This window comes from Erythrolamprus reginae, chromosome 10 (assembly GCF_031021105.1).
Source record: "Erythrolamprus reginae isolate rEryReg1 chromosome 10, rEryReg1.hap1, whole genome shotgun sequence".
Taxonomy (NCBI): Eukaryota; Metazoa; Chordata; class Lepidosauria; order Squamata; family Dipsadidae; genus Erythrolamprus; species Erythrolamprus reginae.
The window spans coordinates 40,438,498-40,464,471 of NC_091959.1; the positions used below are offsets into that span (position 1 = coordinate 40,438,498).

At 46.0% G+C, this 25,974-nt stretch overlaps 1 protein-coding gene across 1 annotated transcript in view; it reads left to right on the plus strand.

Moving 5' to 3' along the window:
- Positions 1-25,974, plus strand: part of ARVCF (ARVCF delta catenin family member) — a 139,852-nt gene that overhangs the window by 60,517 nt on the left and 53,361 nt on the right. The window contains exons 5-6 of the mRNA XM_070762730.1: positions 2,559-2,730; positions 22,135-22,206. Coding sequence (XP_070618831.1) covers positions 2,559-2,730; positions 22,135-22,206 — 244 coding nt within the window. The remainder of the gene's footprint in view (positions 1-2,558; positions 2,731-22,134; positions 22,207-25,974) is intronic.

Here is a 25,974-nt window from a genome sequence, read left to right on the forward strand (position 1 = left end):
GGCTATCGGCGCTTTTGAGCTGAGTCCTGGAGCGAATTCGCTCCCGGACTCAGCTCGAAAGCGCCGATAGCCAGCGTGGACAAGCCGTTCGCTGGCGCTGGCTATCGGCGCTTTTGAGCTGAGTCCGGAAGAGAATTCGCTCCCGGACTCAGCTCGAAAGCGCCGATAGCCAGCGTGGACAAGCCGTTCGCTGGCGCTGGCTATCGGCACTTTTGAGCTGAGTCCGGAAGAGAATTCGCTCCCGGACTCAGCTCGAAAGCGCCGATAGCCAGCGTGGACAAGCCGTTCGCTGGCGCTGGCTATCGGCGCTTTTGAGCTGAGTCCGGAAGAGAATTCGCTCCCGGACTCAGCTCGAAAGCGCCGATAGCCAGCGTGGACAAGCCGTTTGCTGGCGCTGGCTATCGGCGCTTTTGAGCTGAGTCCTGGAGCGAATTCGCTCCCGGACTCAGCTCGAAAGCGCCGAGAGCCAGCGCGGAGGAGCCGAAGATTGGGGGTGGCACGGCTATTTTAAAATGTCGCCGCCGGCATGGGGGGCTTGCCAGCACCCCCCGGACCCCCAACCCGGGTTTGGGGGGCTGCTAGGAAGCCCCCCATGCCGGCGGCAAACAGCCGCGCCGCCCCCAATCTTTGGTTCCTCGCTAGCGCTGTGGGAGTAAAAACACCATCTGCACATGCGCAGATGGTGTTTTTACTTCCGCAGCGCTACTTCGCGAAAACCCGCTCGTTGCGGGGGGTCCTGGAACGGAACCCTCGCAACGAGCGGGGGATCACTGTAGTTCGGAAGAAGAGGCAACAAAATCTTAAACACCGGGTTCGTATCTTGAAAAGTTCGTTAGAAGAGGCGTTCATAAGATGAGGTACCACTGTATTTTGGTTTTGGATAAGTTCTTGCTTTATTAAAAGATTGAAGTCACTCGTCCGTCGACTTGCTGTGCTAGTTGCACCATTGGAAAAAGGTAGCAGGGAGTGGAAACAAGACATTGCTGCGAAATGAAACATGTCCTATATCTTACTTTCAGGGAATGCCTTACATTAGGCAATTCTATGAAACCTCTCTTATGTCTTACTTTCGGGGGTGACTTATTTTCGGGAAAACAGGGTATGATTGGGAATGGATGAATTTGAATGAATGGGTTTAATGTTGGGAATTTTTAAGTCTTGAGTTTTAGGGAGGGGTGTATAATTTTATCTGTATTTTGTATTGGTTTTTCAAAGCTTTGGTAACATCTCTGGAGATCGGGATGGGTTCTAACATACCTCGCCCCTCGTTCGCTTCTTCTCACCGTGAGGGTGTGTGCACATTGTGCATTGTGTGAGCACACCACATCAGAAATACGCACATGCACAAAGCCAATATCTCCCATTTGGCGGGACCCAGGGGAAGAGCCTTCTCTGTGGCGGCCCTGGCCCTCTGGAATCAACTCCCCCTGGAGATTCGAATTGCCCCTACTCTTCCCGCCTTCCGCAAGATGTTGAAGACCTATCTATGTCACCAGGCACGGGGGGAATAACTATCTTGTCCCCCCAGCACCACCTTTTTTCTGACTGTAGTATATGAGAATGGTATGATTGTGCAGTAATGATCGTTTTTTAAATATTGATGGGTTTTAAATTGTTTTTAACTCATATTGGATTTGTACTTTGTATATTGCATTGCTGTTGTTGTGAGCCGCCCCAAGTCTTCGGAGAGGGGCGGCATACAAATCTAATAAAACTAAACTAAAAACTAAACTAAACATGCACAGAGCCAAAACCCAAATTTCTGCACATCTACAGAAGAAAAAAACACCTTCTACACATGCGCAGAAGCCAAAAAGCAAGAAACCGGTTCGGGGGTGTGGCCAACCTAGCAACTGCTCCCAGTTCACCGAGCAGGGGTGAAATTATTATTATTATTATTATTATTATTATTATTATTATCATCATCATCATCATTATCATTATCATTATCATCATTATCATCATTATCATCATTATCATTATCATTATCATTATCATTATCATTATTATTATTATTATTATTATTATTATTTATTAGATTTGTATGCCGCCCCTCTCCCCAGACTCGGGGCGGCTCACAACAGCGATAAAAACAATACCTAATGACAAATCTAATAATTAGAATCTAAAATAACAATTATACATATAAAAATCTAAAAAGAAACCCCAGTATATAAAACATACATACAGTCATATTATGCACAGAGATTACATAGGCAGGGGAAAGTGCCTCAGTTCCCCCAAGCTTGACGACAGAGATGGGTTTTGAGGAGTTTACAAAAGGCAAGGAGGGTTGGTGCAGTTCTAATCTCCGGAGGGGAGCTGATTCCAGAGGGTCGGAGCCACCACATAGAAGGCTCTTCCCCTGGGTCCTGCCAGACGGCATTGTTTAGTCGACGGGACCCGGAGAAGACCAACTCTGTGGGACCTAACCGGTCGCTGGGATTCGTGCGGCAGAAGGCGCTACCGGTTCTAAAGAACTGATTCCGAAGCGGGAGCAACTCCCCTCTACTGGAGATTTCTCTGACGGTTCTCTGCCTTCTTTTTTCTCGCTTCAGTCGGTGGAGAATTGCGTCTGCATCATGAGGAACCTCTCCTACCACGTCCACAAAGAAATTCCAGGGGCCGACAAGTTCCGGGAATTGGAAAGCAACCCGCTGGGAAGTTTTGGGGGGACACACAAGAAAAAGAAAGACGACGCAGGATGCTTCGGCGGGAAAAAGGCCAAAGGTATTATTATTATTATTATTATTATTATTATTATTATTATTATTATTTATTAGATTTGTATGCCGCCCCTCTCCGTAGACTCGGTATGCGTTGTCCTAATACCAGGTGGGGGTTGCTACTTACTGGTGCGATGTGCACGCAGCTTCGGATTGGCTGGTGCGCAAACGTCCCAGCGAGATTTTGCTTCTGCGCATGAGCAGGAAGTAAAATCTCGTGAGAGGGACACGGACACATATGAGATTTCGGCGATTTATTTTGGTTTCCGGGCATGCACAGAAGCAAAAAAAAATGCTGAAATCTCATTGCGCATCTCCTCATGAGATTTTGCTACCTGCGCATGCACAGAAGCAAAATTCCCCTGGGATGAGCCTGCGCGCATACCGCTATGCGTAGCTGCACATGCACATCCATTTCTGCTACCAGTGCACAGTGTGGCCCCTACCTGTTAGCAACCCAGTACAGTGGTACCTCTACCTAAGAAGGCCTCTACTTAAGAACTTTTCTAGATAAGAACGGGGTGTTTTTTGCCTCTTCTTTTTTTAAATTTTTTTAAAAAATTTTATTTATATACATAAGATTAGGATTTGCTACACTTTCGTCCAATTTTTTCTTTTTGTTTTAAATGTCTTTGTGTTGTTTTGTGTACAGTGTTCCCTCGATTTTCGCGGGTTCGAACTTCGCGAATAGCCTATGCTACGGTTTTTAAAAAAATATTAATTAAAAAATACTTCGAGGTTTTTTTCCTATACCACGGTTTTTCCTGCCTGATGATGTCATACATCATTGCCAAACTAATAATTTTTGGAAATAAATAACAAATAATAATAATAATTGTTAATAAATAATTATGTTTATAAAGTATCAGGATCACTAAGTGTCTTATTCAATGGTGAGTACCAGTAATAATGGTGAGTAAATGGTTTGTTAAGGGAATGGGAAATCGTAATTTAGGGGTTTAAAGTGTTAAGGGATGGTTTGTGATACTGTCCATAGCCAAAAATGGTGTATTTACTTCCGCATCTGTACTTCGCGGAAATTTGACTTTCGCGGGCGGTCTCAGAACGCATCCCCCGCGAAAATCGAGGGAACACTGTATTGTATTTTTGCCTCTTCTTAAGAAACATTTTCTACTTAAGAACCTGAGCCTGGAAATATTTCCCAGGAAATTTGAGAGCGGCACGAAGGCCCAACCAGTTTCCTGCCATTCCCCCTGGGTTCCTCTCTCTGGTGCAGTGTATGCGAGGCAGCCTCGCGCCGGGTGTATGGGAGGCACTTTCTCCTCCTCGCCGCCTCAGAGTCCCTCTTTATTTTTTTAAGCCTTAAAGTTTTGGATTTTTTTGATTCCCCTCACCTCAACTTCTTCCTTCGGCAGCGACTGTCCTCCTCCACTTCTTCTTCCTCCTCCTTCTCCCACCCAAATTCCAAGCTTTTATTTCTTTCCTAATGGGTTTGCACACATTATTTGCTTTTGCATTGATTCCTATGGGAAAAAATGCTTCTACTTACAAACTTTTCTACTTAAGAACCTTGTCACGGCTTGATGACGAGGTGGTTGATGATGACAAGGCAGTTAAAGGGACAAGAAGAATCTCAAGTAGTACAAAATTTGGAATAAGTTGTATGAATGGGTGAATAAAAGAACACCTAAATGATCAATTATAGTATATTATGTGGGTAGAACCATTAAATTGTATAAATAGTAGTAAGTTATAGATATATGATTTTCTCTTTTACTCTTAGTTTAATCTCTTTTTTCCTTTTTGATAACAACTGGCAAGATGCTTTCTCCGGAGACTTCTGAGAAGATTGGAGCAGTGCATGCTTTTAATTTTTCAGTGTGTTGTATATTTTGGGTGTGTGTGTGTGTTTCTTCTTCTCTGTTTGTTTTTGTTTTGAAATAAAAAAAATTAATAATAAAAAAAAAGAACCTGGTCACGGAATGAATTAAGATCTTAAGTAGAGGTACCACTGTACTGCCTAATACCATAGGAGTGATGAATTAGGTTACCCCCATTCTGCAATAACATTGCGATGCTGGTTGGCCCTAAACCAGCTTTTTCCACACATCCCTCCCCAATATGGAGCCCTCCAGTTGCCTTGGGCCTCCGAGTCCCAGAATTCCAAGCCAGCCAAGCTGATAAGAGATGCTGTGTGTCTCATTCTGCTAACATCTTAGAAGCCACAATTTTTCTGTTCCCGACTGGCATTGCAAGCCCTGAACAGCCAGATATTAATGGCCAATGTCATAGAATCCCTTGTAGCTCGGGGCTGAACGCTGGTCCTTTCTGAATGTGGTGGTTCGCTTGCAGATGTTTCATGACCCACCTTAGTAACATCATCAGTATGAGGGCGCGTGGGATTTTCTGCCTGCTTATACACACTAGCTCAGAACTTGGTGGTTAGTATGTTGCTGCTCTATTACCCAACTAGATCACATCATCAGTGATCACCCCATTTTTTTTCTCCAACAATTATTTATTGAACCCAATGAAACTTACACACAAGAAAGAATGGTGTTTCTTCTACACTTCCTATTCTCCGTCCTGTTCTATGGCCTTCCTCCAGCGAGACACAAGGCGTCTATGCCCTGTCGGTACCACTCCTTGTTCTGGTCACGAAGCCGTTTCTGCACTGTACAAATCGCCTCTAATGGCCTCACCCTCTGTGTCCAGCAACTAACCTCCATAAACTGTACACAAACGTTTGTGAATGTTCCCAACAGTTTCTTTCTCCACAGGGAGAAATTCAATGATGACATGCTGCTTGTAACGTAAATCACTTACAGACGCCATTTCGAAACACTGCTGCAGCTATACTATCTGTCTGAAGAAATACAAAATTTACACACGCACTCCTGACAATCCAAACAATGTATATCTAAAGTTTCGCATTTGTACCATTACTGTAGGCTGAGAAAAAAAATGTGGTGCATTACTTTCTGGGCGACCCTCATGGGTTTTTTTTCTCCTACCAAAACTCTTTGGTTTTCTTCTATTATTATTATTATTATTATTATTATTATTATTATTATTATTATTATTATTTAGATTTGTATGCCCCCCCTCTCCGAGGACTCAGAGCAGCTCACAACAGCAAAACACAATGTACAAAAGCAATTAAAAACCCTTCTTAATTGCAATTAAAAACCCTTCTTAAAAACCCTTCTTAAGTTGGCCTTCTCCGGGTCCCATTGACTAAACAATGTCATTTGGCGGGGCCCAGGAGAAGAGCCTTCTCTGTGATGGCCCCGACCCTCTGGAACCAGCTCCCCCCAGATATCAGAGTTGCCCCCACCCTCCTTGCCTTTCGCAAGCTCCTTAAAACCTACCTCTGTTGTCAGGCATGGGGGAATTGAAATTTTTTTCTCCTTTCCCCCTAGGCTTATAGAATTTATACATGGTATGCTTGTTGGTATGATTGGTCTCTTAAATTGGGGTTTTTTAGATTACTTTTTAATATTAGATTTGTTACATTGTTTTTTATTGTTGTTAGCCGCCCCGAGTCTTCGGAGAGGGGCGGCATACAAATCTAAATAAACTAAACTAAACTAAACTTCTTATAAAACACAATCATACAACCTAACGAACCATACATAAAAAACCATAGTAGCTAAGGGGTGTATCAGTTTCCCCATGCCTTGCGACATAGGTGGGTTTTTAGGAGCTTCTACCAAGGAGAGACCCACACCCCACCAGAACTGGCAGGGAAGCCATTGTATATAAACAGGGAGCGAATCCCACCCCCTTCTAGCACTGATGATGTTACCCAGTTGGATCGCGAAACGTCTACAAGTGAAACGACTCACTTACTAAGCTACACAAGGACCCCAAAGTGATCAGTCTCTCCTGGATTGTCCTCTTCAGCGCGATCTTGAAATGGATGGATCGTGAAGACGATTCCTCCACTCCTCTCCATTTTGTTATTAACACCAATCTGTTTAGTCTCCTCTTCTTTTCTTACTTTTTCTCTCCAAGTCTCCAACTAAGAGGGGAGACACTCATGTGAAGAACGTCTGTCGAGCTTTGTAGGGAAAAGGCCATGTTAGTTCGTAGTTAGACTAAGGTAGCCCAGATCAGGAGACCCTACTGGAGTGGGCTACTGGGGGTTCAGAGGGGTTTGGAAGAACCTCTAGATAAGATTCTGTGAACCTCAGCAGAAGGTCACCCCCAAACAAGGAGAAAGGGACAAGCAGAAGTAATCCAATATTTTGGCATTTTTCTGCACCTGCTTTATAACATATGTTCCGGGTGACAATACAGGATGGGACCTGCGTCCGTACGCACGGTCAGGATCCTTTCCTGGAATGTCATTTTAACTTAATCTGTGCTGAACCAGGCTAAATCCCTGGCTTATCCCTGAAGTGTAATACAAGGCAGGTTGTTGAGTATCGAATCACAGCGAACGTGTGGTCTTTGATAAGCTCACTCACACCTATCTGAACAGCTGCTCTGCTGCCCGGACCGGGAAGTCTTTAGCAAGGATCTCGGCTGATGTGCAAACACAGGGACCCGATTGCCCATTGTAGTAAAGTCTGAGAAAGAAGGTGAGGGCATTTAGGATAGGATAGGATGGGGGATGGGATGGGATGGGAAGGGAAGGGAAGGGAAAGGACAGATTGAGATATGACAAGACAGATCAAATCAAAGATAGAACAGGACAGGATAAGAGATAGGATAATATAGGACAGGATAAGATAAGGGATAGGATAGGATAGGATAGGATGTAGGATGTAGGATGGGATGGCATAGGATAGGAGAAATCAAAGATAGGAAAGGAGAGATCAAATCAAAGATAAGACAGGATAAGATATAGGATAGGACTGAATAAGATCAGAAAAGATAAGGATAGGATAGGATAGGAAAGGATAGGAAAGGAAAGGATAGAAAAGGAAAGGAAAGATCAAAGATAGGACAGGACAGATCAAATCAAAGATAAGACAGGATAAGAGATAGGACAAGATAAGATATAGGATAGGACAGGATAAGACAAGATTAGAATAAGAGTAGGATAGGATAGGATAGAAAGGCAAAGGAAAGGAAAGGATAAGAAGTAGGATAGGACAGAATAGGACAGGACAGAATCACCTATGTTTGAGCTGGTTGGCTACATAAATTTGTTTAATAAATAAATAAATAAAAATGAGTGGAGTAGAATATAATCAGAGTAGAGCAAAGTTGAGCACAGCAGAGAAGAACAGAACAGATGTTAGAAGTTAGAAAAACAGAAATAGAATTATAATAGTTTATTTGGCCAAGTGTGGTTAGACACACAAGACTTTCCCTCCGGTACAGCAGCATTCGGTGTACTTGCAAAACTATCATTGATGATGTTACCTAGTTTGGTCATGAAACGTCTGCAAGAAAACCACCAAGCTCAGGGAAGCCCCCAGGACCCTTCCGTCCCATTTGTGTGAGAGGTGTAACTCTTTTGTTCCTTCCTAAGAGAAGACACACACTTTGGGACGTTCGGACCAAGCCAACTCCAGAAGGAGGGCTTCTTTCGGGAAGTGATGTGGGGGCAGTGCAGTGGTGCCCTTCAGGCAAGGGGTCCTTGTCGCCACCGCTACCGATACACTTCTCCCATGCCTCCTGGAAGGAGAGTCCAGCATGGGTTTAGCTCAAGTCTTATTGGTAGGACTGAGTTTCAAATTAACATAAATAAATAATAATTAGGTACCGCCCCCTTGCTGCCCCAAGTACCCAGTTTTAAAAAACTCAGTCGAGGTTAAGGACATGAGTTTTTTCTCTCCCTTTAGGTTGAGTATGTAAATGTAGTTTAATGTATATTAAATGTATGTGAACCTTGTAATTTTTTCCCCTTTTTCTCCTTTACTAGGTTCCTGTTTGCTAATGGGGTCTCTGCCCTCCGCGGGCACCACCCCCACCTTTTCTCCTTTTGGGGCCTCTTCTCTCAGCGGGTACTGCCCACCGAGGAGCAACGGGGCTATAATTTGATAATAATTACTGACCTGGTGGTCTAGTGAGCCCATATCACCCCAGATGGGGGGGGTCCGCCCCTCCCCATTGTCGGGGGCGTCGAGAGACAGAAAAAAGCCGCGGCGGCCGTTAGGAGCCGCCGAACAGCTGTTCGAGCGCTCGCAATAGCGAGCGGCTAGCGGAGACTTCTGCTTCGTCGGGCAGCGTTGGATGGCGGCGAGAAGCAGAAAAAGCAAGGAAAAAAGCCGCGGCGGCCGTTAGGAGCCGCCGAACAGCTGTTCGAGCTCGGAATAGCGAGCGGCAAGCGGAGGCTTCTATATCTCCTCACGCCGCCATGTTATTGTTGCTGGCACCAAGCCAAGAGCGCGAACGGCATTGCTTGCCGTTTTAATTAGGCGCGAACTGGGCAGCTGGCCAGGTTATCTGTTCTATGCAGTCTGCCCAGTGACAGCCGAGGGGGTCACGTGACCGGCTGACAGCCTATGAGAAGGCTGCTTTTTCACTGTCAGCTTTGCCTGCTTGCCATCATTTGTGTATCAGAGCCTTCTATTTCTGAACAAACGACTGTGGCTGTTCATTGTTTGTGGCTTGGATTGTGAGTACGCTGCCCCATATCAAATAAATATGGCTGATCAACTTGTCACTGGGGAGGAGCAGGCCCAGGCAGTCCAAACTCCTGTCAAGGGGAAAGATAAGTCCAGCAAGCCTAAAAATAAGCCTTCTCAATCCAGCTCCTCTCTTCGTGAGGCTGAGAGGAAGATCAAGGCCCTAGAGCAGCGTTTGGAGGCGGCCTTGTCCCCCCCCATCGTAGGGGGACTGACTATAGGCCCGTTCCAGCCTCTTCCTCCATCTGCCTTTTCACCTGCTATCTCTATGGGGCTCCAGGGCACCGCAACGGAGAGAGACTGGTCCCCTGACAGGCAGATTCCCCCTCCATTGCCATCACCTGCAGCGAGGCCTGAGAGGCCTACCTCCTCTCATAGGCAGGCACTGTCTCAAGGGGAGTTACAGACACCATGTTATGTGCCTTCATCTACCTTCACCCCCACGGCAGCGGGGCTTAGAGACAATGCAGATGCTTGGCAGGCCTTTGCCCCTGCTATACAGGACATTGTGGCCAATGCATTTACGCAGGGCATAGCTGCGGCAACACAACGAGCCAATGTCTTTCCCTCTCAGCCTATCCAGCCCAGAGACATCTGGTCAGCACCACCGCCCCCGACTGGGTTGGGTTCTATGTCCATTGACCACACTGACTTTGAGGAGGACAGTGACCACGGTGAGGGCCTGTCAGATGATGAATTCACTGTTCCAGAGCAGCCAGCAGTGGCGGGACTTTTTAAACCCTCCTTGTATAGGGTTTTATTGCGCAAGGCAAAGCAAGCCTTAGATGTGCCAGGAGCAACGCCACTAGTGGAGCCATCAGACGGGCTACGCACCTCGGCTGCTTTATGCAAGGAACCCGCTAAGGAATCGGACAAGGTTCCTGCATTGGAGATTTTCCTCGAGAATGTCAAGCGCCCGTGGCAACATCCGGCGGCGGCACAAGGGCCTTCTAACCTGGAACGCAGGTTTTATACCTTTGATGACAGCATGGAGACGCTACTCCAGTTCCTCCCCGTGGACAAGCCGGTGGCCACTTTGGTTTCCCGCACGGTTGTGCCTTCAGAGACGGCGGACAATTTGAAACCGGATGAAAGGAGAGCGGAGACTCTTCTCAAAAAGACCCACCAGATGGCCGCTTGGGCTCTTCGAGCAGCTTCCACTGCCTCCTTCTTCAGTCGGGCATCCATTATGTGGATTCAGGAGGTTCAGGCGAGACTGGCTCCTGAAGAGACTCGACTGCGGCAGGACTTGAATAAACTCCTCGCGACTGCGGAATTTTCCACAGATGCCACCCTGCATGCCGCGAAATTTGCCTCCAGGGCTATGGCTTCCACCATTTCGTCAAGGCGCCTGCTTTGGCTCAGGAACTGGCAGGTGGATGCTAAGTCGAAGTGGACTCTGTCTTCGGCTCCCTTTGAGGGTACAAAATTGTTCGGGGAGGCCCTAGATCCTGTCCTGGTGGAGGATAAGGATAAAAGGAAGGTCCTCCCAAGATCTTTCCGCCGCCAGGACCGAAGGGCTGGCCCGTACTCCCGTAGGCAGTCCTTTCGGTGGGACTCGTGGTCCGCCCCTTCACAGCAGGCCAGACCTTACTCACAGGGGGCCTTTTCCACATCCTACAGGAATGACCGACAGTATTCCCAGGAACGAGGCAGAGGTTTCTCCCAGACCAGACGACCATACCGGGGATACCAGCAACGGAACGCCAGACGTGCCAAGTGACTGTCTGGACGGCATTCCTTTGGGGGGCAGGCTACAAAAGTTCAGCGAGAGATGGCGAGCTACTACCTCAGACCCTTGGGTCTTAGCCACTATCTCGCAAGGGCTAAAGATCGAGTTTCTACACGACCCTCCACACCATTTTACCGCCTGTCCGGTCCCCAGAGACTTCGCAAGGAGGTCTCTGTTAGATCAGGAAATTCTCCACCTTTTACAGATCCAGGCGATCGAACCTGTTCAGGACAATTCCAGGGGTACGGGATTCTATTCAAGGGTGTTCCTTGTACCCAAGGCCTCCGGGGGTTGCAGGCTCATCTTGAACCTTAAACGTCTGAACCAGTATATTCTGTACCGACGGTTCAAGATGGCCTCCCTCCGCTCCATCCTGGCCTCTGTTCGAGCAGGGGACCTTCTTACTTCAGTGGATTTAAAGGAGGCCTACCTGCACATCCCCATACACCCGTACCATCGACAATTTCTTCGATTCTGTCTACACAACGTCCATTACCAGTACAGGGCCATGCCCTTTGGCCTATCATCGGCCCCACGTACCTTTACGAAGGTACTGGATGCATTGCTGGCCGATCTGCGGTCCCGACCTATCCGGATTCTCGCATATTTGGACGACATCTTACTTCTGTCTCCAACCCGCCAGAGGGCGCACATGGACTTACAAACCACGATGTCTTGTCTACAACGTCATGGCTTTACCATCAACATGCCAAAAAGCCATTTGGTTCCTGCCACCAGACTCATTCATCTGGGTGCGGTGATAGATACGGTCTCTCAAAGGGTGTATCTATCCCCGGAGAGACAGCACCGCATCTGTTCTCTCATAGACGGCCTTCAACAGAAACGAACGGTGCCGTTGTCTTTCCTGTCAAAGGTACTCGGGACCCTGGTATCCTGTGTGGACATTGTCCCTTGGGCCCATTACCATTATCGACTGCTCCAGTGGACCTTGCTCCCGTTTCAGCGTCGAAGATTGAGCCATACACACCGTCTAACCGTCGTGGGACGCGAGTTGCAACTCTCTCTCCGCTGGTGGAGATCTGCAGCACTGCGGCAGGGCACTTCCTTCGGACCATGCCATCACACGATCCTCACCACGGACGCCAGTCTGCTGGGGTGGGGGGCTCACATCCAGTCCCAGGTGGCTCAAGGCTTCTGGAGCCCCCAGGAGCTATGCCCAATCAACATCAATTTTTTGGAGCTGAGAGCTGTCCGCTTGGCCTTGCTGGCCTTCGCCACCCTACTGGAAGGTCACCACGTCCTCGTACGCACGGACAACGTAGCGACCAGGGCGCATTTAAATCACCAGGGTGGAACGCGCTCTCTCAGGTTGATGGAAGAGACGGTCCTCCTCTTCAACTGGGCAGAGACTCATCTTTGCTCCCTCCATGCAGAGCACATCGCGGGGGAGGACAACAAACAGGCGGACTGGCTCAGTCGCCAGGAACTGGACCCGGCGGAGTGGCGGCTCGATCCGGGCCTGTTTCAGGAAGTCTCGCGTCGGTTCGGGGAACCGGTGGTGGACCTATTCGCCACACCCCAGAATACCCAGCTCCCGAGGTTTTACTCCCGTTTTCCAACTCCGGGAGCCGAAGGAATCAATGCACTACATCTTCAATGGCCAAATGCCCTACTGTACGCTTTTCCTCCGATTCCACTTATTCCATCAGTGGTAAGGAAGATCCTGTCGGAGAAGGCGGAGGTGCTCTTGCTAGCGCCTCATTGGCCTCGGAGACCATGGTTTGCGGACCTCAGAGAACTGTCCATTTCTCCACCGTGGAGGATACCGGACGACCGGATATCCCTCAGCCAGGGGTTCGTGTACCACCCGGAACCTCAATGGTTTCACTTAACCGCATGGCATTTGAAGGGGACAGGTTGAGGAGCTGTCTCCTTCCCGAGAATGTTATCGCAACTATTCAAGCGGCTCGACGCCCTTCCACAGTCCGAATTTATCAGGCAACATGGGCAGCCTTCCATTCCTTCTGCAATGACAGGAACCTTCGACCACAGGATTCCACAGTCATCCCTGTCCTGGAATTCTTGCAGAAAGGTTTGGAGAAAGGTTTGGCGCCAAACACGCTAAAACGCCAGGTCGCAGCGCTTGCCACCATTGTAAAGCGGGACGATGGGGGACCTTTAACTAGTCACCCTTGGATTAAGGATTTTCTTAGAGGGGCTACCAACACGCACCCCCCTCCTGTTCGTCGTTTTCCCACATGGGACTTGACCTTGGTCCTTCAGGCCCTCACGGGACCACCATTTGAACCGTTGAGAACTGTGCCATTGCGTTACCTCTCCTTTAAGACGGCCTTTTTGGTGGCAGTCACCTCGGCAAGGCGGGTTTCCGAACTGTCCGCGCTGTCGGTCAGATCAGACTTGTGTCAATTTTATCCAGACAGAGTTTGTTTACGTCTGGACCCCACCTTTCTTCCAAAGATCAACACTCACTTTCACAGGGCTCTAGAGCTGGTGTTACCGGATTTCTGTGCTCATGGTACTCACCCTTTAGAGCTTAGGTGGCACAAAATAGACGTACGCAGAGCATTGAAGCTTTACATCAGGCGTACCGGCAGTTTACGCAAGACTGAGGCTTTGTTTGTGTCGTTTAGTGCTAGCAAACTGGGCCTCAAGGTATCTTCTAATACCATCAGCCAATGGGTGAGACTATGTATAGTTGAGGCATACAAGGCGAGTGCAAGGACTCCACCGAGTGGTATTCAGGCTCATTCGACAAGGAGTGCGGCTTCTTCGGCAGCTTGGGCGTCACAAGCTCCCCTTGAGGATATCTGCAGAGCCGCGGCCTGGAGTTCACCCACAACCTTTATTCGCCATTACAAATTGGATACCTTCGCTTCAGCTGAAGCTGCATTTGGCAGACGTGTACTCCAGAAGGTGTGCGGGGAGGTACCACCCATGGTTCACAATCTCCCTCCCTGAACCTTGGACCTTGGGTATATCCCATGCTGGACTCTCCTTCCAGGAGGCATGGGAGAAGAACCGTTGTACCTACCTGAACGGTCTTCTCGATGCCCTGGAAGGAGAGTCCATACCCTCCCGAAGAACCATGGGAGGTTTTGTTTAATGATACTGTTTCTTATGTTATTATGGTTGTTAATAAAGTTCATTACCTTACATCTTTTCGTTTTTTAAAACTGGGTACTTGGGGCAGCAAGGGGGCGGTACCTAATTATTATTTATTTATGTTAATTTGAAACTCAGTCCTACCAATAAGACTTGAGCTAAACCCATGCTGGACTCTCCTTCCAGGGCATCGAGAAGACCGTTCAGGTAGGTACAACGGTTCTTCCCGTGGGACTCCGTGACTCCGGCAGGCGCCCGCATGCATTGGCGCAAAATTCAGCTTCTGCGCATGCACCAGAAACCAAATTTTGTGTGAGGACCCACACGTGAGTGAGATTTTGGTGATTTTCACAGATGCTTCTGCGCAGAAGCATAAAATCAGCGAAAATCGCCGAAATCTCACTCGTCTGCAGAAGCAAAAAAACAGTGAAAATAGTTGAAATTTCACTTGTGCGCGGAAGCAAAAAATCAGTGAAAATTGTCCAAATCTCACTTGTGCACAGAAGCAAAAAATTGGTGAAAATTGACAAAATCTCACTTGTGCAGAAGCAAAAAATGGTGAAAATTGTCAAAATCTCACTTGTGCACAGAAGCAAAAAAAAATTGGTGAAAATTGTCAAAATCTCACTTGTGCACAGAAGCAAAAAAAATTGGTGAAAATTGTTCAAATCTCACTTGTGCACAGAAGCAAAAAATAGGTGAAAATTGTCGAAATCTCACTTGTGCACAGAAGCAAAAAAATAGGTGAAAATTGTCGAAATCTCACTTGTGCACAAAAGCAAAAAAAATTTGGTGAAAATTGTCGAAATCTCACTTGTGCACAGAAGCAAAAAAAATAGGTGAAAATTGACGAAATCTCACTTGTGCAGAAGCAAAAAAAATAGGTGAAAATTGTCCAAATCTCACTTGTGCACAGAAGCAAAAAAAAAAAATTGGTGAAAATTGTCGAAATCTCACTTGTGCACAGAAGCAAAAAAAAATTGGTGAAAATTGACGAAATCTCACTTGTGCAGAAGCAAAAAAAATTGGTGAAAATTGTCCAAATCTCACTTGTGCACAGAAGCAAAAAAATAGGTGAAAATTGTCCAAATCTCACTTGTGCACAGAAGCACAAAAAAAATTGGTGAAAATTGTCCAAATCTCACTTGTGCACAGAAGCAAAAAATAGGTGAAAATTGTCCAAATCTCACTTGTGCACAGAAGCAAAAAAATATTGGTGAAAATTGTCGAAATCTCACTTGTGCACAGAAGCAAAAAATAGGTGAAAATTGTCCAAATCTCACTTGTGCACAGAAGCAAAAAAAAATTGGTGAAAATTGTCCAAATCTCACTTGTGCACAGAAGCAAAAAAATCAGCAAAAATTGTCCAAATCTCACTTGTGCGCAGAAGCAAAAAAATAGGTGAAAATCACCAAAATCTTGCTCGTGTGCGCATCCTTGTGCAAGAGTTGGTTTCCAGCGCATGCGCAGAAGCAAAACTTTGCGCTGATGCATGCGGGCGCATGCTGGGGTCAGCTGGGGCTGCGCGTGCAGCTCTATTTTCATTACTGCCGGTCCAATACTGGTGCCCTTCCCCATGCCCCAAACCTTCAGAGGTTCCGCTCGTCTCCGCTCCCAGGTTTCAACCTGCGTTTGCAAAAGTTCTTGTCTTTTCCTTTCGCCCTTCTTTTTTGAAAATGTTTTGTCTGTTTTCACTTTCACCCCCTTGGGCTGCTTTTCTGGTTGTTAGAGGAATGGTTCAACCAAGGTGAGTGTCTACCTCCTCCTCTTGTCTTCCTGTCCCCATTTCTGTTCTTTTTTTCTCTCTCTTTCTCTCTCTTTTTTTATTTTTCCACTCGGGCCAGATTTCTCTCTTCTTCCTCCCTTCAACATAAGGAGAAAAGCTGGGAGAAATAAAGGTTGGGCCTCTTGCTTTGCTTTCCCCTGGGTGCATGTGTCATTCTTCACTTTATTTCATATTTCTTTCCCCCCATCCTGCTTGTTTTCTCCATGGCTAGGAAATGCAAGGGGCTGGAGTGAATTTGGGCTGATTTTAAGGGGAAGGAAAGGGACGGTTTCAGCATAGATGGATCCAGCAACAAATATGAAAAGTTGGGTCTCTTCCTCCTCCTCCTCCTCCTTTTCCCCCTCCTCTTCCTCCTCCCCCTCTTCTTCCTCTTCCTCTTCCTCCTCCCCCTCCTCTTCCTCCTCTTCCTCTTCTTCCTCCTCCTCTTCCTCTTCCTCCTCCTCCTCTTCCTCCTCCCCCTCCTCTTCCTCCTCTTCCTCCTCCTCTTCCTCTTCCTCCTCCTCTTCCTCCTCTTCCTCTTCCTCCTCCCCCTCCTCTTCCTCCTCCCCTCCTCTTCCTCCTCCCCCTCCTCTTCCTCTTCTTCCTCCTCCTCTTCCTCCTCCTCTTCCTCCTCCTCTTCCTCCTCCTCTTCCTCCTCCCCTCCTCTTCCTCCTCCCCCTCCTGTTCCTCCTCGTCCTCGTCCTCTTCCTCCTCCCCCTCCTGTTCCTCCTCGTCCTCGTCCTCCTCTTCCTCCTCCCCCTCCTCTTCCTCCTCCTCCTCTTCCTCCTCCCCCTCCTCTTCCTCCTCCTCCCGCTCCCCATCCTCTTCCTCCTCCCCTCCTCTTCCTCCTCCTCTTCCTCCTCCCCCCTCCTCTTCCTCCTCCTCCTCCTGTGCAATTTTCTTGCAGCCACTGAGGATGTGATCAACTGTTCCATCAGCTTCCTTGCAAAGTCTACATTTTGGGTCGTCAGCTGATTTTTTTATCCTGGCCTGGATTGCATTTGTTCTGATCGCTTGTTCCTGGGCTGCAAGAATCAGACCTTCTGTCTCCTTCTTCAGGGTTCCATTAGTGAGCTATAACCAGGTCTTCTCCTTATCCACTTTTCCTTCAATCTTTTCGAGGAACTGCCCATGCAAAGCTTTATTGCACCAGCTGTCGGCTCTGCTTTGCATTGTAGTTTTCCTATACTGATTCTTTGTCTGCTGTGCTTTCAGAAGCTTCCAATTGTTTACTTCAATCAATGCAGGTTGTTCATTTTCTTTGATGTTGTTGTTGTTGTTGTTGTTGTTGTTGTTGTTATTATTATTATTATTATTATTATTATTATTATTATTATTATTATGGTACCTCTACCTAAGAACGCCTCTTCTTACAAACTTTTCCAGTTAAGAACTGGGTGTTCAAGATTGTTTTGCTTCTTCTCAAGAAACATTTTCCACTTACAAACCTGAGCTTCCAAAACTGTAACCGGAAAAGGCAGGGAGAAGCCTCCATGGGGCCTCTTTAGGAATCTCCTGGGAGGAAACAGGACCGGAAAGGGCAGGGAGAAGCCTCCGTGGGGCCTCTCTAGGAATCTCCTGGGAGGAAACAGGTTTGGAAAAGGCAGAGAGAAGCCTCCGTGGGGCCTCTTTAGGAATCTCCTGGGAGGAAAATGGACCGGAAAAGGCAGAGAGAAGCCTCTGTGGGGCCTCTTTAGGAATCTCCTGGGAGGAAACAGGACCGGAAAAGGCAGAGAGAAGCCTCTGTGGGGCCTCTGTAGGAATCTCTTGAGAGGAAAAAGGGCCAGAAAAGGCAGAGAGAAGCCTCCTTGGGGCCTCTCTAGGAATCTCCTGGGAGGAAACAGGGCCTCCACCCTCCCTGTGGTTTCCCCAATCGCACACATTATTGGCTTTTACATTGATTCCTATGGGAAAAATTGCTTCTTTTCTACTTAAGAACCTGGTCACGGAATGAATTAAGTTCGTAAGAAGAGGTACCACTGTAGTAATAGTAGTAGTAGTAGTAGTAGTAGTAGTAGTAGTAGTAGTAGTAGTAATAATAATAATAATAATAATAATAATAATAATAATAATAATAATTTGTGAGAGGAGAAGTGGAGAGGGGAATAAAGATTAGCTTTCTCTTCCATGGCTGCTGTTTCCTTATGGCAATCTTCCAACCCCACCAAGCTTGGCTTTTGAAGAAGTTTAAAGGTTGTTCACGAAACGCATTGAACAAAAAATTCCTAGCAAGAATTTTCCCCGAGGTATACATTTCTGAGCGATGGAGATAAAAACTGCTGAACCATTTAAAAGCTGCTTTGTGTTTGTAATATGCCTGGATTCGTGGAACCTCAGGAAAGATATTTTTTTTTAGTTTATTTATTTTTTTGCTTATTTCCCTAGCTGAGATTTTTTTCCCCCTCCTGGTAAGTTTAAAAAAAGAAAAGAAAGAAAATGAGAAACACAACCAAATCCTGCTGACCTTGTGTCTGGAAATGCCTCACTCATACATAACTTTTTTGAGGTTGGGAAAAATTGGATTTTCTTAACACAGCTACTCCCCCAAAAGACCTTGACTTTGTGTCCGAATGGTCAAACATCTGGCAACTCCAAATCTCAGCCAAGAAATACTCTGTCCTACACATGGGCAAAAAGAATTAGAACACCAAATACAAGCTGAACAAACAAGACCTTACAGACAACCCTCAGTCCGTAAAAGACCTTGGGATACTCCTATCAAATGACCGAAGTGCCAAAGCCCACTGCAACAACATCGCCCAAAAGGCTACAAGTGTTGTTAACCTAATACTATGTAGCTTCTGCTCCGGTAATCTCACACTGCTAACCAGAGCATACAAAACTTTAGCCAGACTAATCCTCGAATACAGCTCATCTGTCTGGAACCCACACTGCATTTCGGACATCAACACTCTAGAAAATGTCCAGAGATACTTTACTAGAAGAGCCCTCCACTCCTCCACTCGCTAAAGAATATCCAACACAACTAGACTTACAATCCTAGGTTTAGAAAGCTTAGATTTTAGTGATTGGCCCAGAGTCATCAATCCACTTTCTTCTCTAAGGTTGGACTTGAATTCACCATCTCCTAGTAGTGATTGGACCAAAGTCACCCAACTGCCTTTTGTGCTTAAGGTGGCGCTAGAACTCACTGTCTCCTAGCGATTGGTGTAAAGCCACCCAGCTTCTTTCATGTATAAGGTGGGACAAGAATTCACCATCTCCTAGTGGCGATTGACTCAAAGTTCACCCAGCTGTCTTTTGTGCTTAAGGTGGGGCTAGATTGTCTCCTACTGGTTGGCTTAAAGTCACCCAGCTATTTTCATGTATAAGGCGGGACAAGAATTCACCATCTCCTAGTAGTGTTTGACCCAACTGGCTGCTTATCTGCTTAAGGTGGGACTAGAACTCCCAAACTTCTGGTAATTGGCCAAAAGTCACCCAGTCGGGGTTTTTTCTGCCTAAGGCGGGATTAGAACTCATTGTCTCTTAGTGATTGGCCCAGACTAGAATTCACCATCTCCTAGTGGCCCAAAGTCATCCAGCTAGCTTTCATTTCTGAAACGGAACTAGAACCCGCAGCCTCCCTCTTTCTTAACCACTAGTTAAGGGACTAAGGGGTCAATTACTCATGGGAAGAAGATCCAGATTCAAGTCTTCATTTGATTTTAAGATAGCTGGAAGACTTTGGACCAGTTATTTTCTCCTAATTGAATTTATTTTACAGGGAGGTGTTAAAAATGATGGCAGAACCCATGTCTGTTTGCCTTGAGTTTCAAGAGAGGAAGATCACAGTATGAATACCATTCACAATGTAGCTAGTCCTCAACTTACAACCACTTGTTCAGTGACAAAGTAACAGCGGCACTGAACATAACAACTTAAGACCAGTTCTGTATTTATAACCGATGCAGCATTCTGGAGTCATGCGATTCCAATAGGAAAGTTGGATTAAAAGCCACGGTGGCACAGTGGTTAGAATGCAGTACTGCAGGTTATTTCTGCTGACTGCAGTTTGCCAGTTTGAATCTCACCAGGGTCAAAGTTGACTCAGCCTTCAAGGTGGGTAAAAATGAGGACCCAGATTGTTGGGGGCAATCTATGCTGACTCTGTAAACCGCTTAGAGAAGGCTCTAACGCAGTGGTTCTCAACCTCTCTAATGCCGCAACCCCTTAATACAGTTCCTCGTCTTGTGGTGACCACCAACCATAAGTCTAGTGCCAATTCTCCCAACAGAGATTGAAGCTGATTGGCAGGAATGTCAGAGGGACGCCCCCACTGTAAACACCTGATTGGTCAGATTGTAAAAATAGGTTCCAAGGCACCAGAATAGAAGATTTAGTTCTTAACACCATGGGAAATTTGTCTTTTCCCATGGTCTTAGGTGACCCCTGTGAAACAGTCTTTCGACCCCCCCTAGGGGGGTCCCGACCCCCAGGTTGAGAACCACTGTTCTAAAGCATTGTGAAGCGGTATATAAGTCTAAGTGTTATTACTAGTGCTATTTTCCTTCCTTCCTTCCTTCCTTCCTTCCTTCCTTCCTTCCTTATTATCTACCTACCTACCTAGGTTGTTCTGTCGGGCTCTCTGGTAGACTCCTCCCAAAAATTCACAGGTACAAATTTCAGACACACACACATTTGAAAATTCAAAACAATGTTCTTTATAATGAAAATTCACTTAAACTAAGCCCTCTTTTGGTATAGCAAAGAGCACTCGTCTCCAACCAAACTGGTAATTTGTACAAGTCCCTTATCAGTTCTGTGATACTTAGCTTGCAGCTGTAAGGCAATTCACAGTCCTTCTTTCACAAAGTGAAACACACTTTGCTCTGGTTGAGGTTCAAAGCGGGGCGAAATCAGCACACAAAAGGTCAAAGTCAGTAAAGCAGGCACGAATCACAAGGATCAGATAATCCTCCACAATGGCCAAACCCACAGGCTGCTATTTATAGCAGCCTCACTAATTACCACAGCCCCACCCAACCACAGGTGGCCCCATTTTCTTTGATAATAATCTCTCAGTTGTTGTTGCCTATGCATCGCTCTCCGCATGCGTGGCTGTATCATTAACTCTTGTTCTGAATCCAAGGAGGAGCTAGATAATTGATCTCCTTCTGAGCTGTCTGCCCCACTCTCCTCCTCCCTGTCACTCATGTCTTCTTGGTCAGAGGAGCCTTCATCAGCAGATTCCACCGGGGGCAAAACAGGGCTGCAGCATGTGGATGTCTCCCCTAGATCCACAGTCCTTGGGGCAGGAGCTGGGCCAGAGCTAACCACAACATAGGTGCACAATGGTTTAAAGGCAGGCTAATTCTTCCTACAGCCAGGAGTTTGATTATCACTGGCTCAAGGTTGACTCAACTTTTGGTCCTTCCAAAGTCGGTAAAATGAGGACCCAGATTGTTGGGGGCAAGAGGCTGATTCTATAAACTGTTTACAGAGGGCTCTAAAGCACTGTGGAGCGATATACAAGTCTAAGTATTATTGCTTGTGCTATTTCCTTTCCTTCCCTCCTTCCTTCCTTATTATCTACCTACCTACCTACCTACCTAGGTGCACAATGGTTTAAAGGCAGGCTAATTCTTCCTACAGCCAGGAGTTTAAGGGCTCTAAAGCACTGTGAAGCGGTATATAAGTCTAAGTCTTATTACTAGTGCTATTTCCCTTCCTCCCTCCTTCCCTTCCTTCCTTCCATGATGCACAGTTGTTAAAAGGCAGCATTGCGAGCTAATTCTTCCTACATCCAGGAGTTCGATTCTCACTGGCTCAATGTTGACTCAGCCTTCCATCTGAGTGGGTAAAATGAGGACCCAGATTTTTTTTGCGGAGAGCAACAGGCTGACTCTGTAAACCACTTAGGGAGGGCTCTAAAGCACTGTGAAGTCTTAAGGGCTATTGCTATTAACAACTACAGGATTTGCTTAACAACTGCGGCAAAAAAACCCGGTCACAAAAGTAGTGCAACTCGTTTAACAACAAAAATCTTGACCCCCAATTGTGGTCGTAAGTTGAGGACTACCTGTATGTCAGTCAATCATACATCCTACCACCTGTTGGCTGTTTCTGCTCATTCATGAAAAACTCATTTGCATGTCCAGGAAATATGTCCCAAGCTCACATAAGCTCAAAATGCATGTAAGGACAATGGGAGGGGAAGGGATTTTAAGCTTTGCGTTCTCAGTTTTTCCCAATTGGGGACGATGTACAAATGGGTTAAAGTTGATTCACCGCCCCCCTAAATCATGTCCATTGGATCATTTCTTGTGTCCCCCCTCTTAGGAAAGAAAAACGGAGATGTGGACCGGAACTTCGACACACTGGATTTACCTAAGCGGTCCGAATCAGCAAAAGGTAATTCAAAGATCAGCCAAGATCCACAGCAGCGGTCCCCAAACTATAGCCCGCGGGCCGGATGTGGCCTGCTGTGGTCTTTTAACTGGCCCGTGGCAGCATACAAGATTTTGCCGATCAATATAATAAGAAGGAGAAATAGAGAGGGAGAGAGAAATGAAGAGGAGAGATAGAAAGGGAGAGAGAGAAAGGGAGAAATAGAGAGAGGGGGAGAGAGAGAAAGTGTGAGAGATACAAAGAGGGAGAGTTAGAAAGAGAGTGAGTGAGAGAAAGAGAAGAGAGAAAGAAAGAGAAAGAGGGAGAGAGAAAGGAAGCGGGAGAGATAGAGAGAGAGAAAGAAAGAAAAATGAGAAAATGATGGAGGGAAAGAACGAGGGAGAGGAAAATGAAACAAATGAGAGAAAAGGAAGACGGAAGAGAGAAGTGGAGAGGAAGGAGGGAGGGAAGGAAGGAGAAATGGAGTTTGTTGATTTAAGTTTAAATTTACTTGTTAATAAAGAAGTATAAATTACTTAATTACTTATTACTTCTTTATTTTAAATATTGTATTTGTTCCCATTTTGTTTTTTACTTTAAATAAGGTATGTGCAGTGTGCATAGGGATTTGTTCATAGGGTTTTTTTATAGTCCAGCCCTCCAACAGTCTGAGGGACAGTGAACTGGCCCCCTGTGTAAAAAGTTTGGGGACCCATGATCCACAGTGATGCAGTGTGGAGGTTGAATTCCTAGGAGGGAGGGGTTGCATTCCAGTGGAATAAGAGGCAAACTCCACCCAGATATTATGAGAGAAAGAGGATGAAGACAGCAACTTCATAATAACTTGCAGAGTATATTATAGGTGCAGATAATTGAGTGTTCAGTCTGGCACAAAGTTGTCAACAGGTGTGAAAAAATGAAATATGTCACTCTAGAAGAATCCCAGTGTGCTGTTTTTGAGCCTGACGGTTGGTTTCAGGTTATATTTCCGAAAATAGATCTATAAATAGGTTTCTTCTGTTTTTCTAATTGCTTTTCACCCCGCCTTGTAAATGTCTGTGTGGTTTCCTTAATTTATAATGGGTTGGCGGGATTTGTCCGTCAAACAAGCAAGAATAAAATAACAGTCACTGATCTATTAATGGCCAAGGCCAGCTCGGTGGCCTGGCGTTTTAATTCTTTTCGGATGAGTTTAATTGCCGGCTCAGGCCGAGTCTCATTGTCAAGATCTAAAACGCGGGAATGGATTTGATTTGAGTGATATGGCGGCCTGCTGCGTGTTCGTCTTTGAAGCCTACCATTGTATATTAATCTTTTTTTTTCACATTAAGGTGTACTTTAAGGCAGGCTATTTTTCAACAAATGGAAATAACAGAGGTAATCGTTCAAAGAATCTTTTGCTGAAATGAACAATGAAGGATTGTGCATTGTATCCGCTGCTTGGTTAAGATCGGTTCAAAAAAAAATTTGCTTTGCTTGTGTCCTTCAAAAATGGGGAAGCTGTAGAGTTCAGGTGGTCCTCGACTTACGACTACAATTGACCCCAGAAATTGCTGTAGTTAAAGTGAGATGTTTAATGAAGTGAGCTTTGCCCTGTTTTATGACCATTCATCAATTCAATTCAATTCAATTCAATTCATTTTATTATTCAATTTATTAGATTTGTATGCCGCCCCTCTCTGAAGACTCGGGGCGGCTCACAACAATAATAAAAACAATATAACAGTAAACAAATATAATATTAGATATATAAGAAAAGATATATAAAACCTCAACAATTAAAACCATACAACACATACATACCAAACATAAGTATAAAAGCCTGGGGGAAGTGTCTCAGTTCCCCCATGCCTGGTAATATAGGTGGGTCTTGAGTAATTTGCGAAAGACAAGGAGGGTGGGGACTGTTCTAATCTCTGGGGGGAGTTGATTCCAGAGTGCCAGGGCCACCACAGAGAAGGCTCTTCCCCTGGTGCCCGCCAAACGACATTGTTTAGTCAACGGGACCCGGAAAAGGCCAATTCTGTGGGACCTTATCGGTCGCTGGGATTTGTGCAGTAGCAGGCGGTTCCGGAGGTACTCTGGTCCATTGCCATGTAGGGCTTTAAAGGTCATAACCAACACTTTGAATTGTGACCGGAAACTGATTGGCAGCCAGTGCAGGCTACGGAGTGTTGTAGAAACGTGTGTGAATCTAGGAAGCCCCACGATGGCTCTCGCTGCTGCATTCTGCACGATCTGGAGTTTCCGAACACTTTTCAAAGGTAGCCCCATGTAGAGAGCATTGCAGTAATCGAACCTCGAAGTGATGAGGGCATGAGTGACCATGAGCAATGACTCCCTGTCCAAATTCTTGACATAGTTTTTAAGTGAATCACTGCACTCATTAAATGACGCTGGCTTCCAGTGTTGATTCCGGTTGTCAGAAGGATGCCAAAGAGGATCGCATGATGCTGAAACATGGCAGCTGTCATAAATACAAACCAGTTTGCCTAGCATCTGAATTTTGATCAAGTGACCATGGGAGGCCACAGTGGTCATTAAGTGTGAACAAGGATCAAAAGTCACAGTGGTGTTGTACTCCCTCTGAAAAAGGTTTTTTTCAGCCCTAATAAGGTACTAACAATCTTCCTGGCTTGTTTTCATTGCTACTCCAAAGTTTTTTTCCAGCCCGAAGTCTTTGCAGGCTTGTTTTCATTGCTATTCCCTCTGAAAAAGGTTTTTATTCAGTCCTAACCAGGAGATAAAATGATGTACCGAAGATGACCCTAACTAAGGACATTAACCAAATGAATACTTGTTATGTAGATTCCTCCGCCCTATTTTCCTCCAGACTATACGGATTGAGTTCATTAAGTCTTTCCTGATACGTTTTATGCTTAAGACCTTCCACCATTCTTGTAGCCCGTCTTTGGACCCATTCAATTGGACCCGTCCCTTGGGGCCATGATGTCACAAGAGGTTCGTGAAGACGAGATTGTGTGGTTTACGAGGGAGGAAAGGGCCCCAATTCCCTTCACAAGCCACATCTGGGGAATAGAGTTTAAAGGAGAGGCGGTTGAGAGGGGCATTTGTTGGTAACAAACACTGGATGCAGATAGCGTTGAGAGTTGTGGCCTGCATTCTTGGCCTTCCTCCTGACCGTTTGAATTATTGTCGTGGTTCTGTGTGCTTATCTTGTATTGCTGTGAATTATTGCCATGAATTCTTTGCTTCTGTGACTCATTATCTTACCCTGCTAGAGTGATCCATTGCAGTCATCCTGCTTATAACATTTGGACTGCAGTATCTGAAACTATAAGCTGCTGTAAGTTTGTGGGAGAGCTTTTCTCCAGACTGCAGAGTAAATGGGACGTTGGGGGCAAAGTTGGTGCCAATGAAGGCACTCATAAAGTGTGCAATAGGGCTGATATTCCTGGAGGCGTCTGTAATATGGTAAATGATTTAATTTTACTAGATAAATGGTCAAAGCAATGGAAACTGCAGTTTAATGTTTCCAAATGTAAAATAATGCACTTGGGGAAAAGGAATCCTCAATCGGAGTATTGTATTGGCAGTTCTGTGTTAGCAAAAACTTCAGAAGAGAAGGATTTAGGGGTAGTGATTTCTGACAGTCTCAAAATGGGTGAACAGTGCGGTCAGGCAGTAGGGAAAGCAAGTAGGATGCTTGGCTGCATAGCTAGAGGTATAACAAGCAGGAAGAGGGAGATTATGATCCCGCTATATAGAGCGCTGGTGAGACCACATTTGGAATACTGTGTTCAGTTCTGGAGACCTTACCTACAAAAAGAT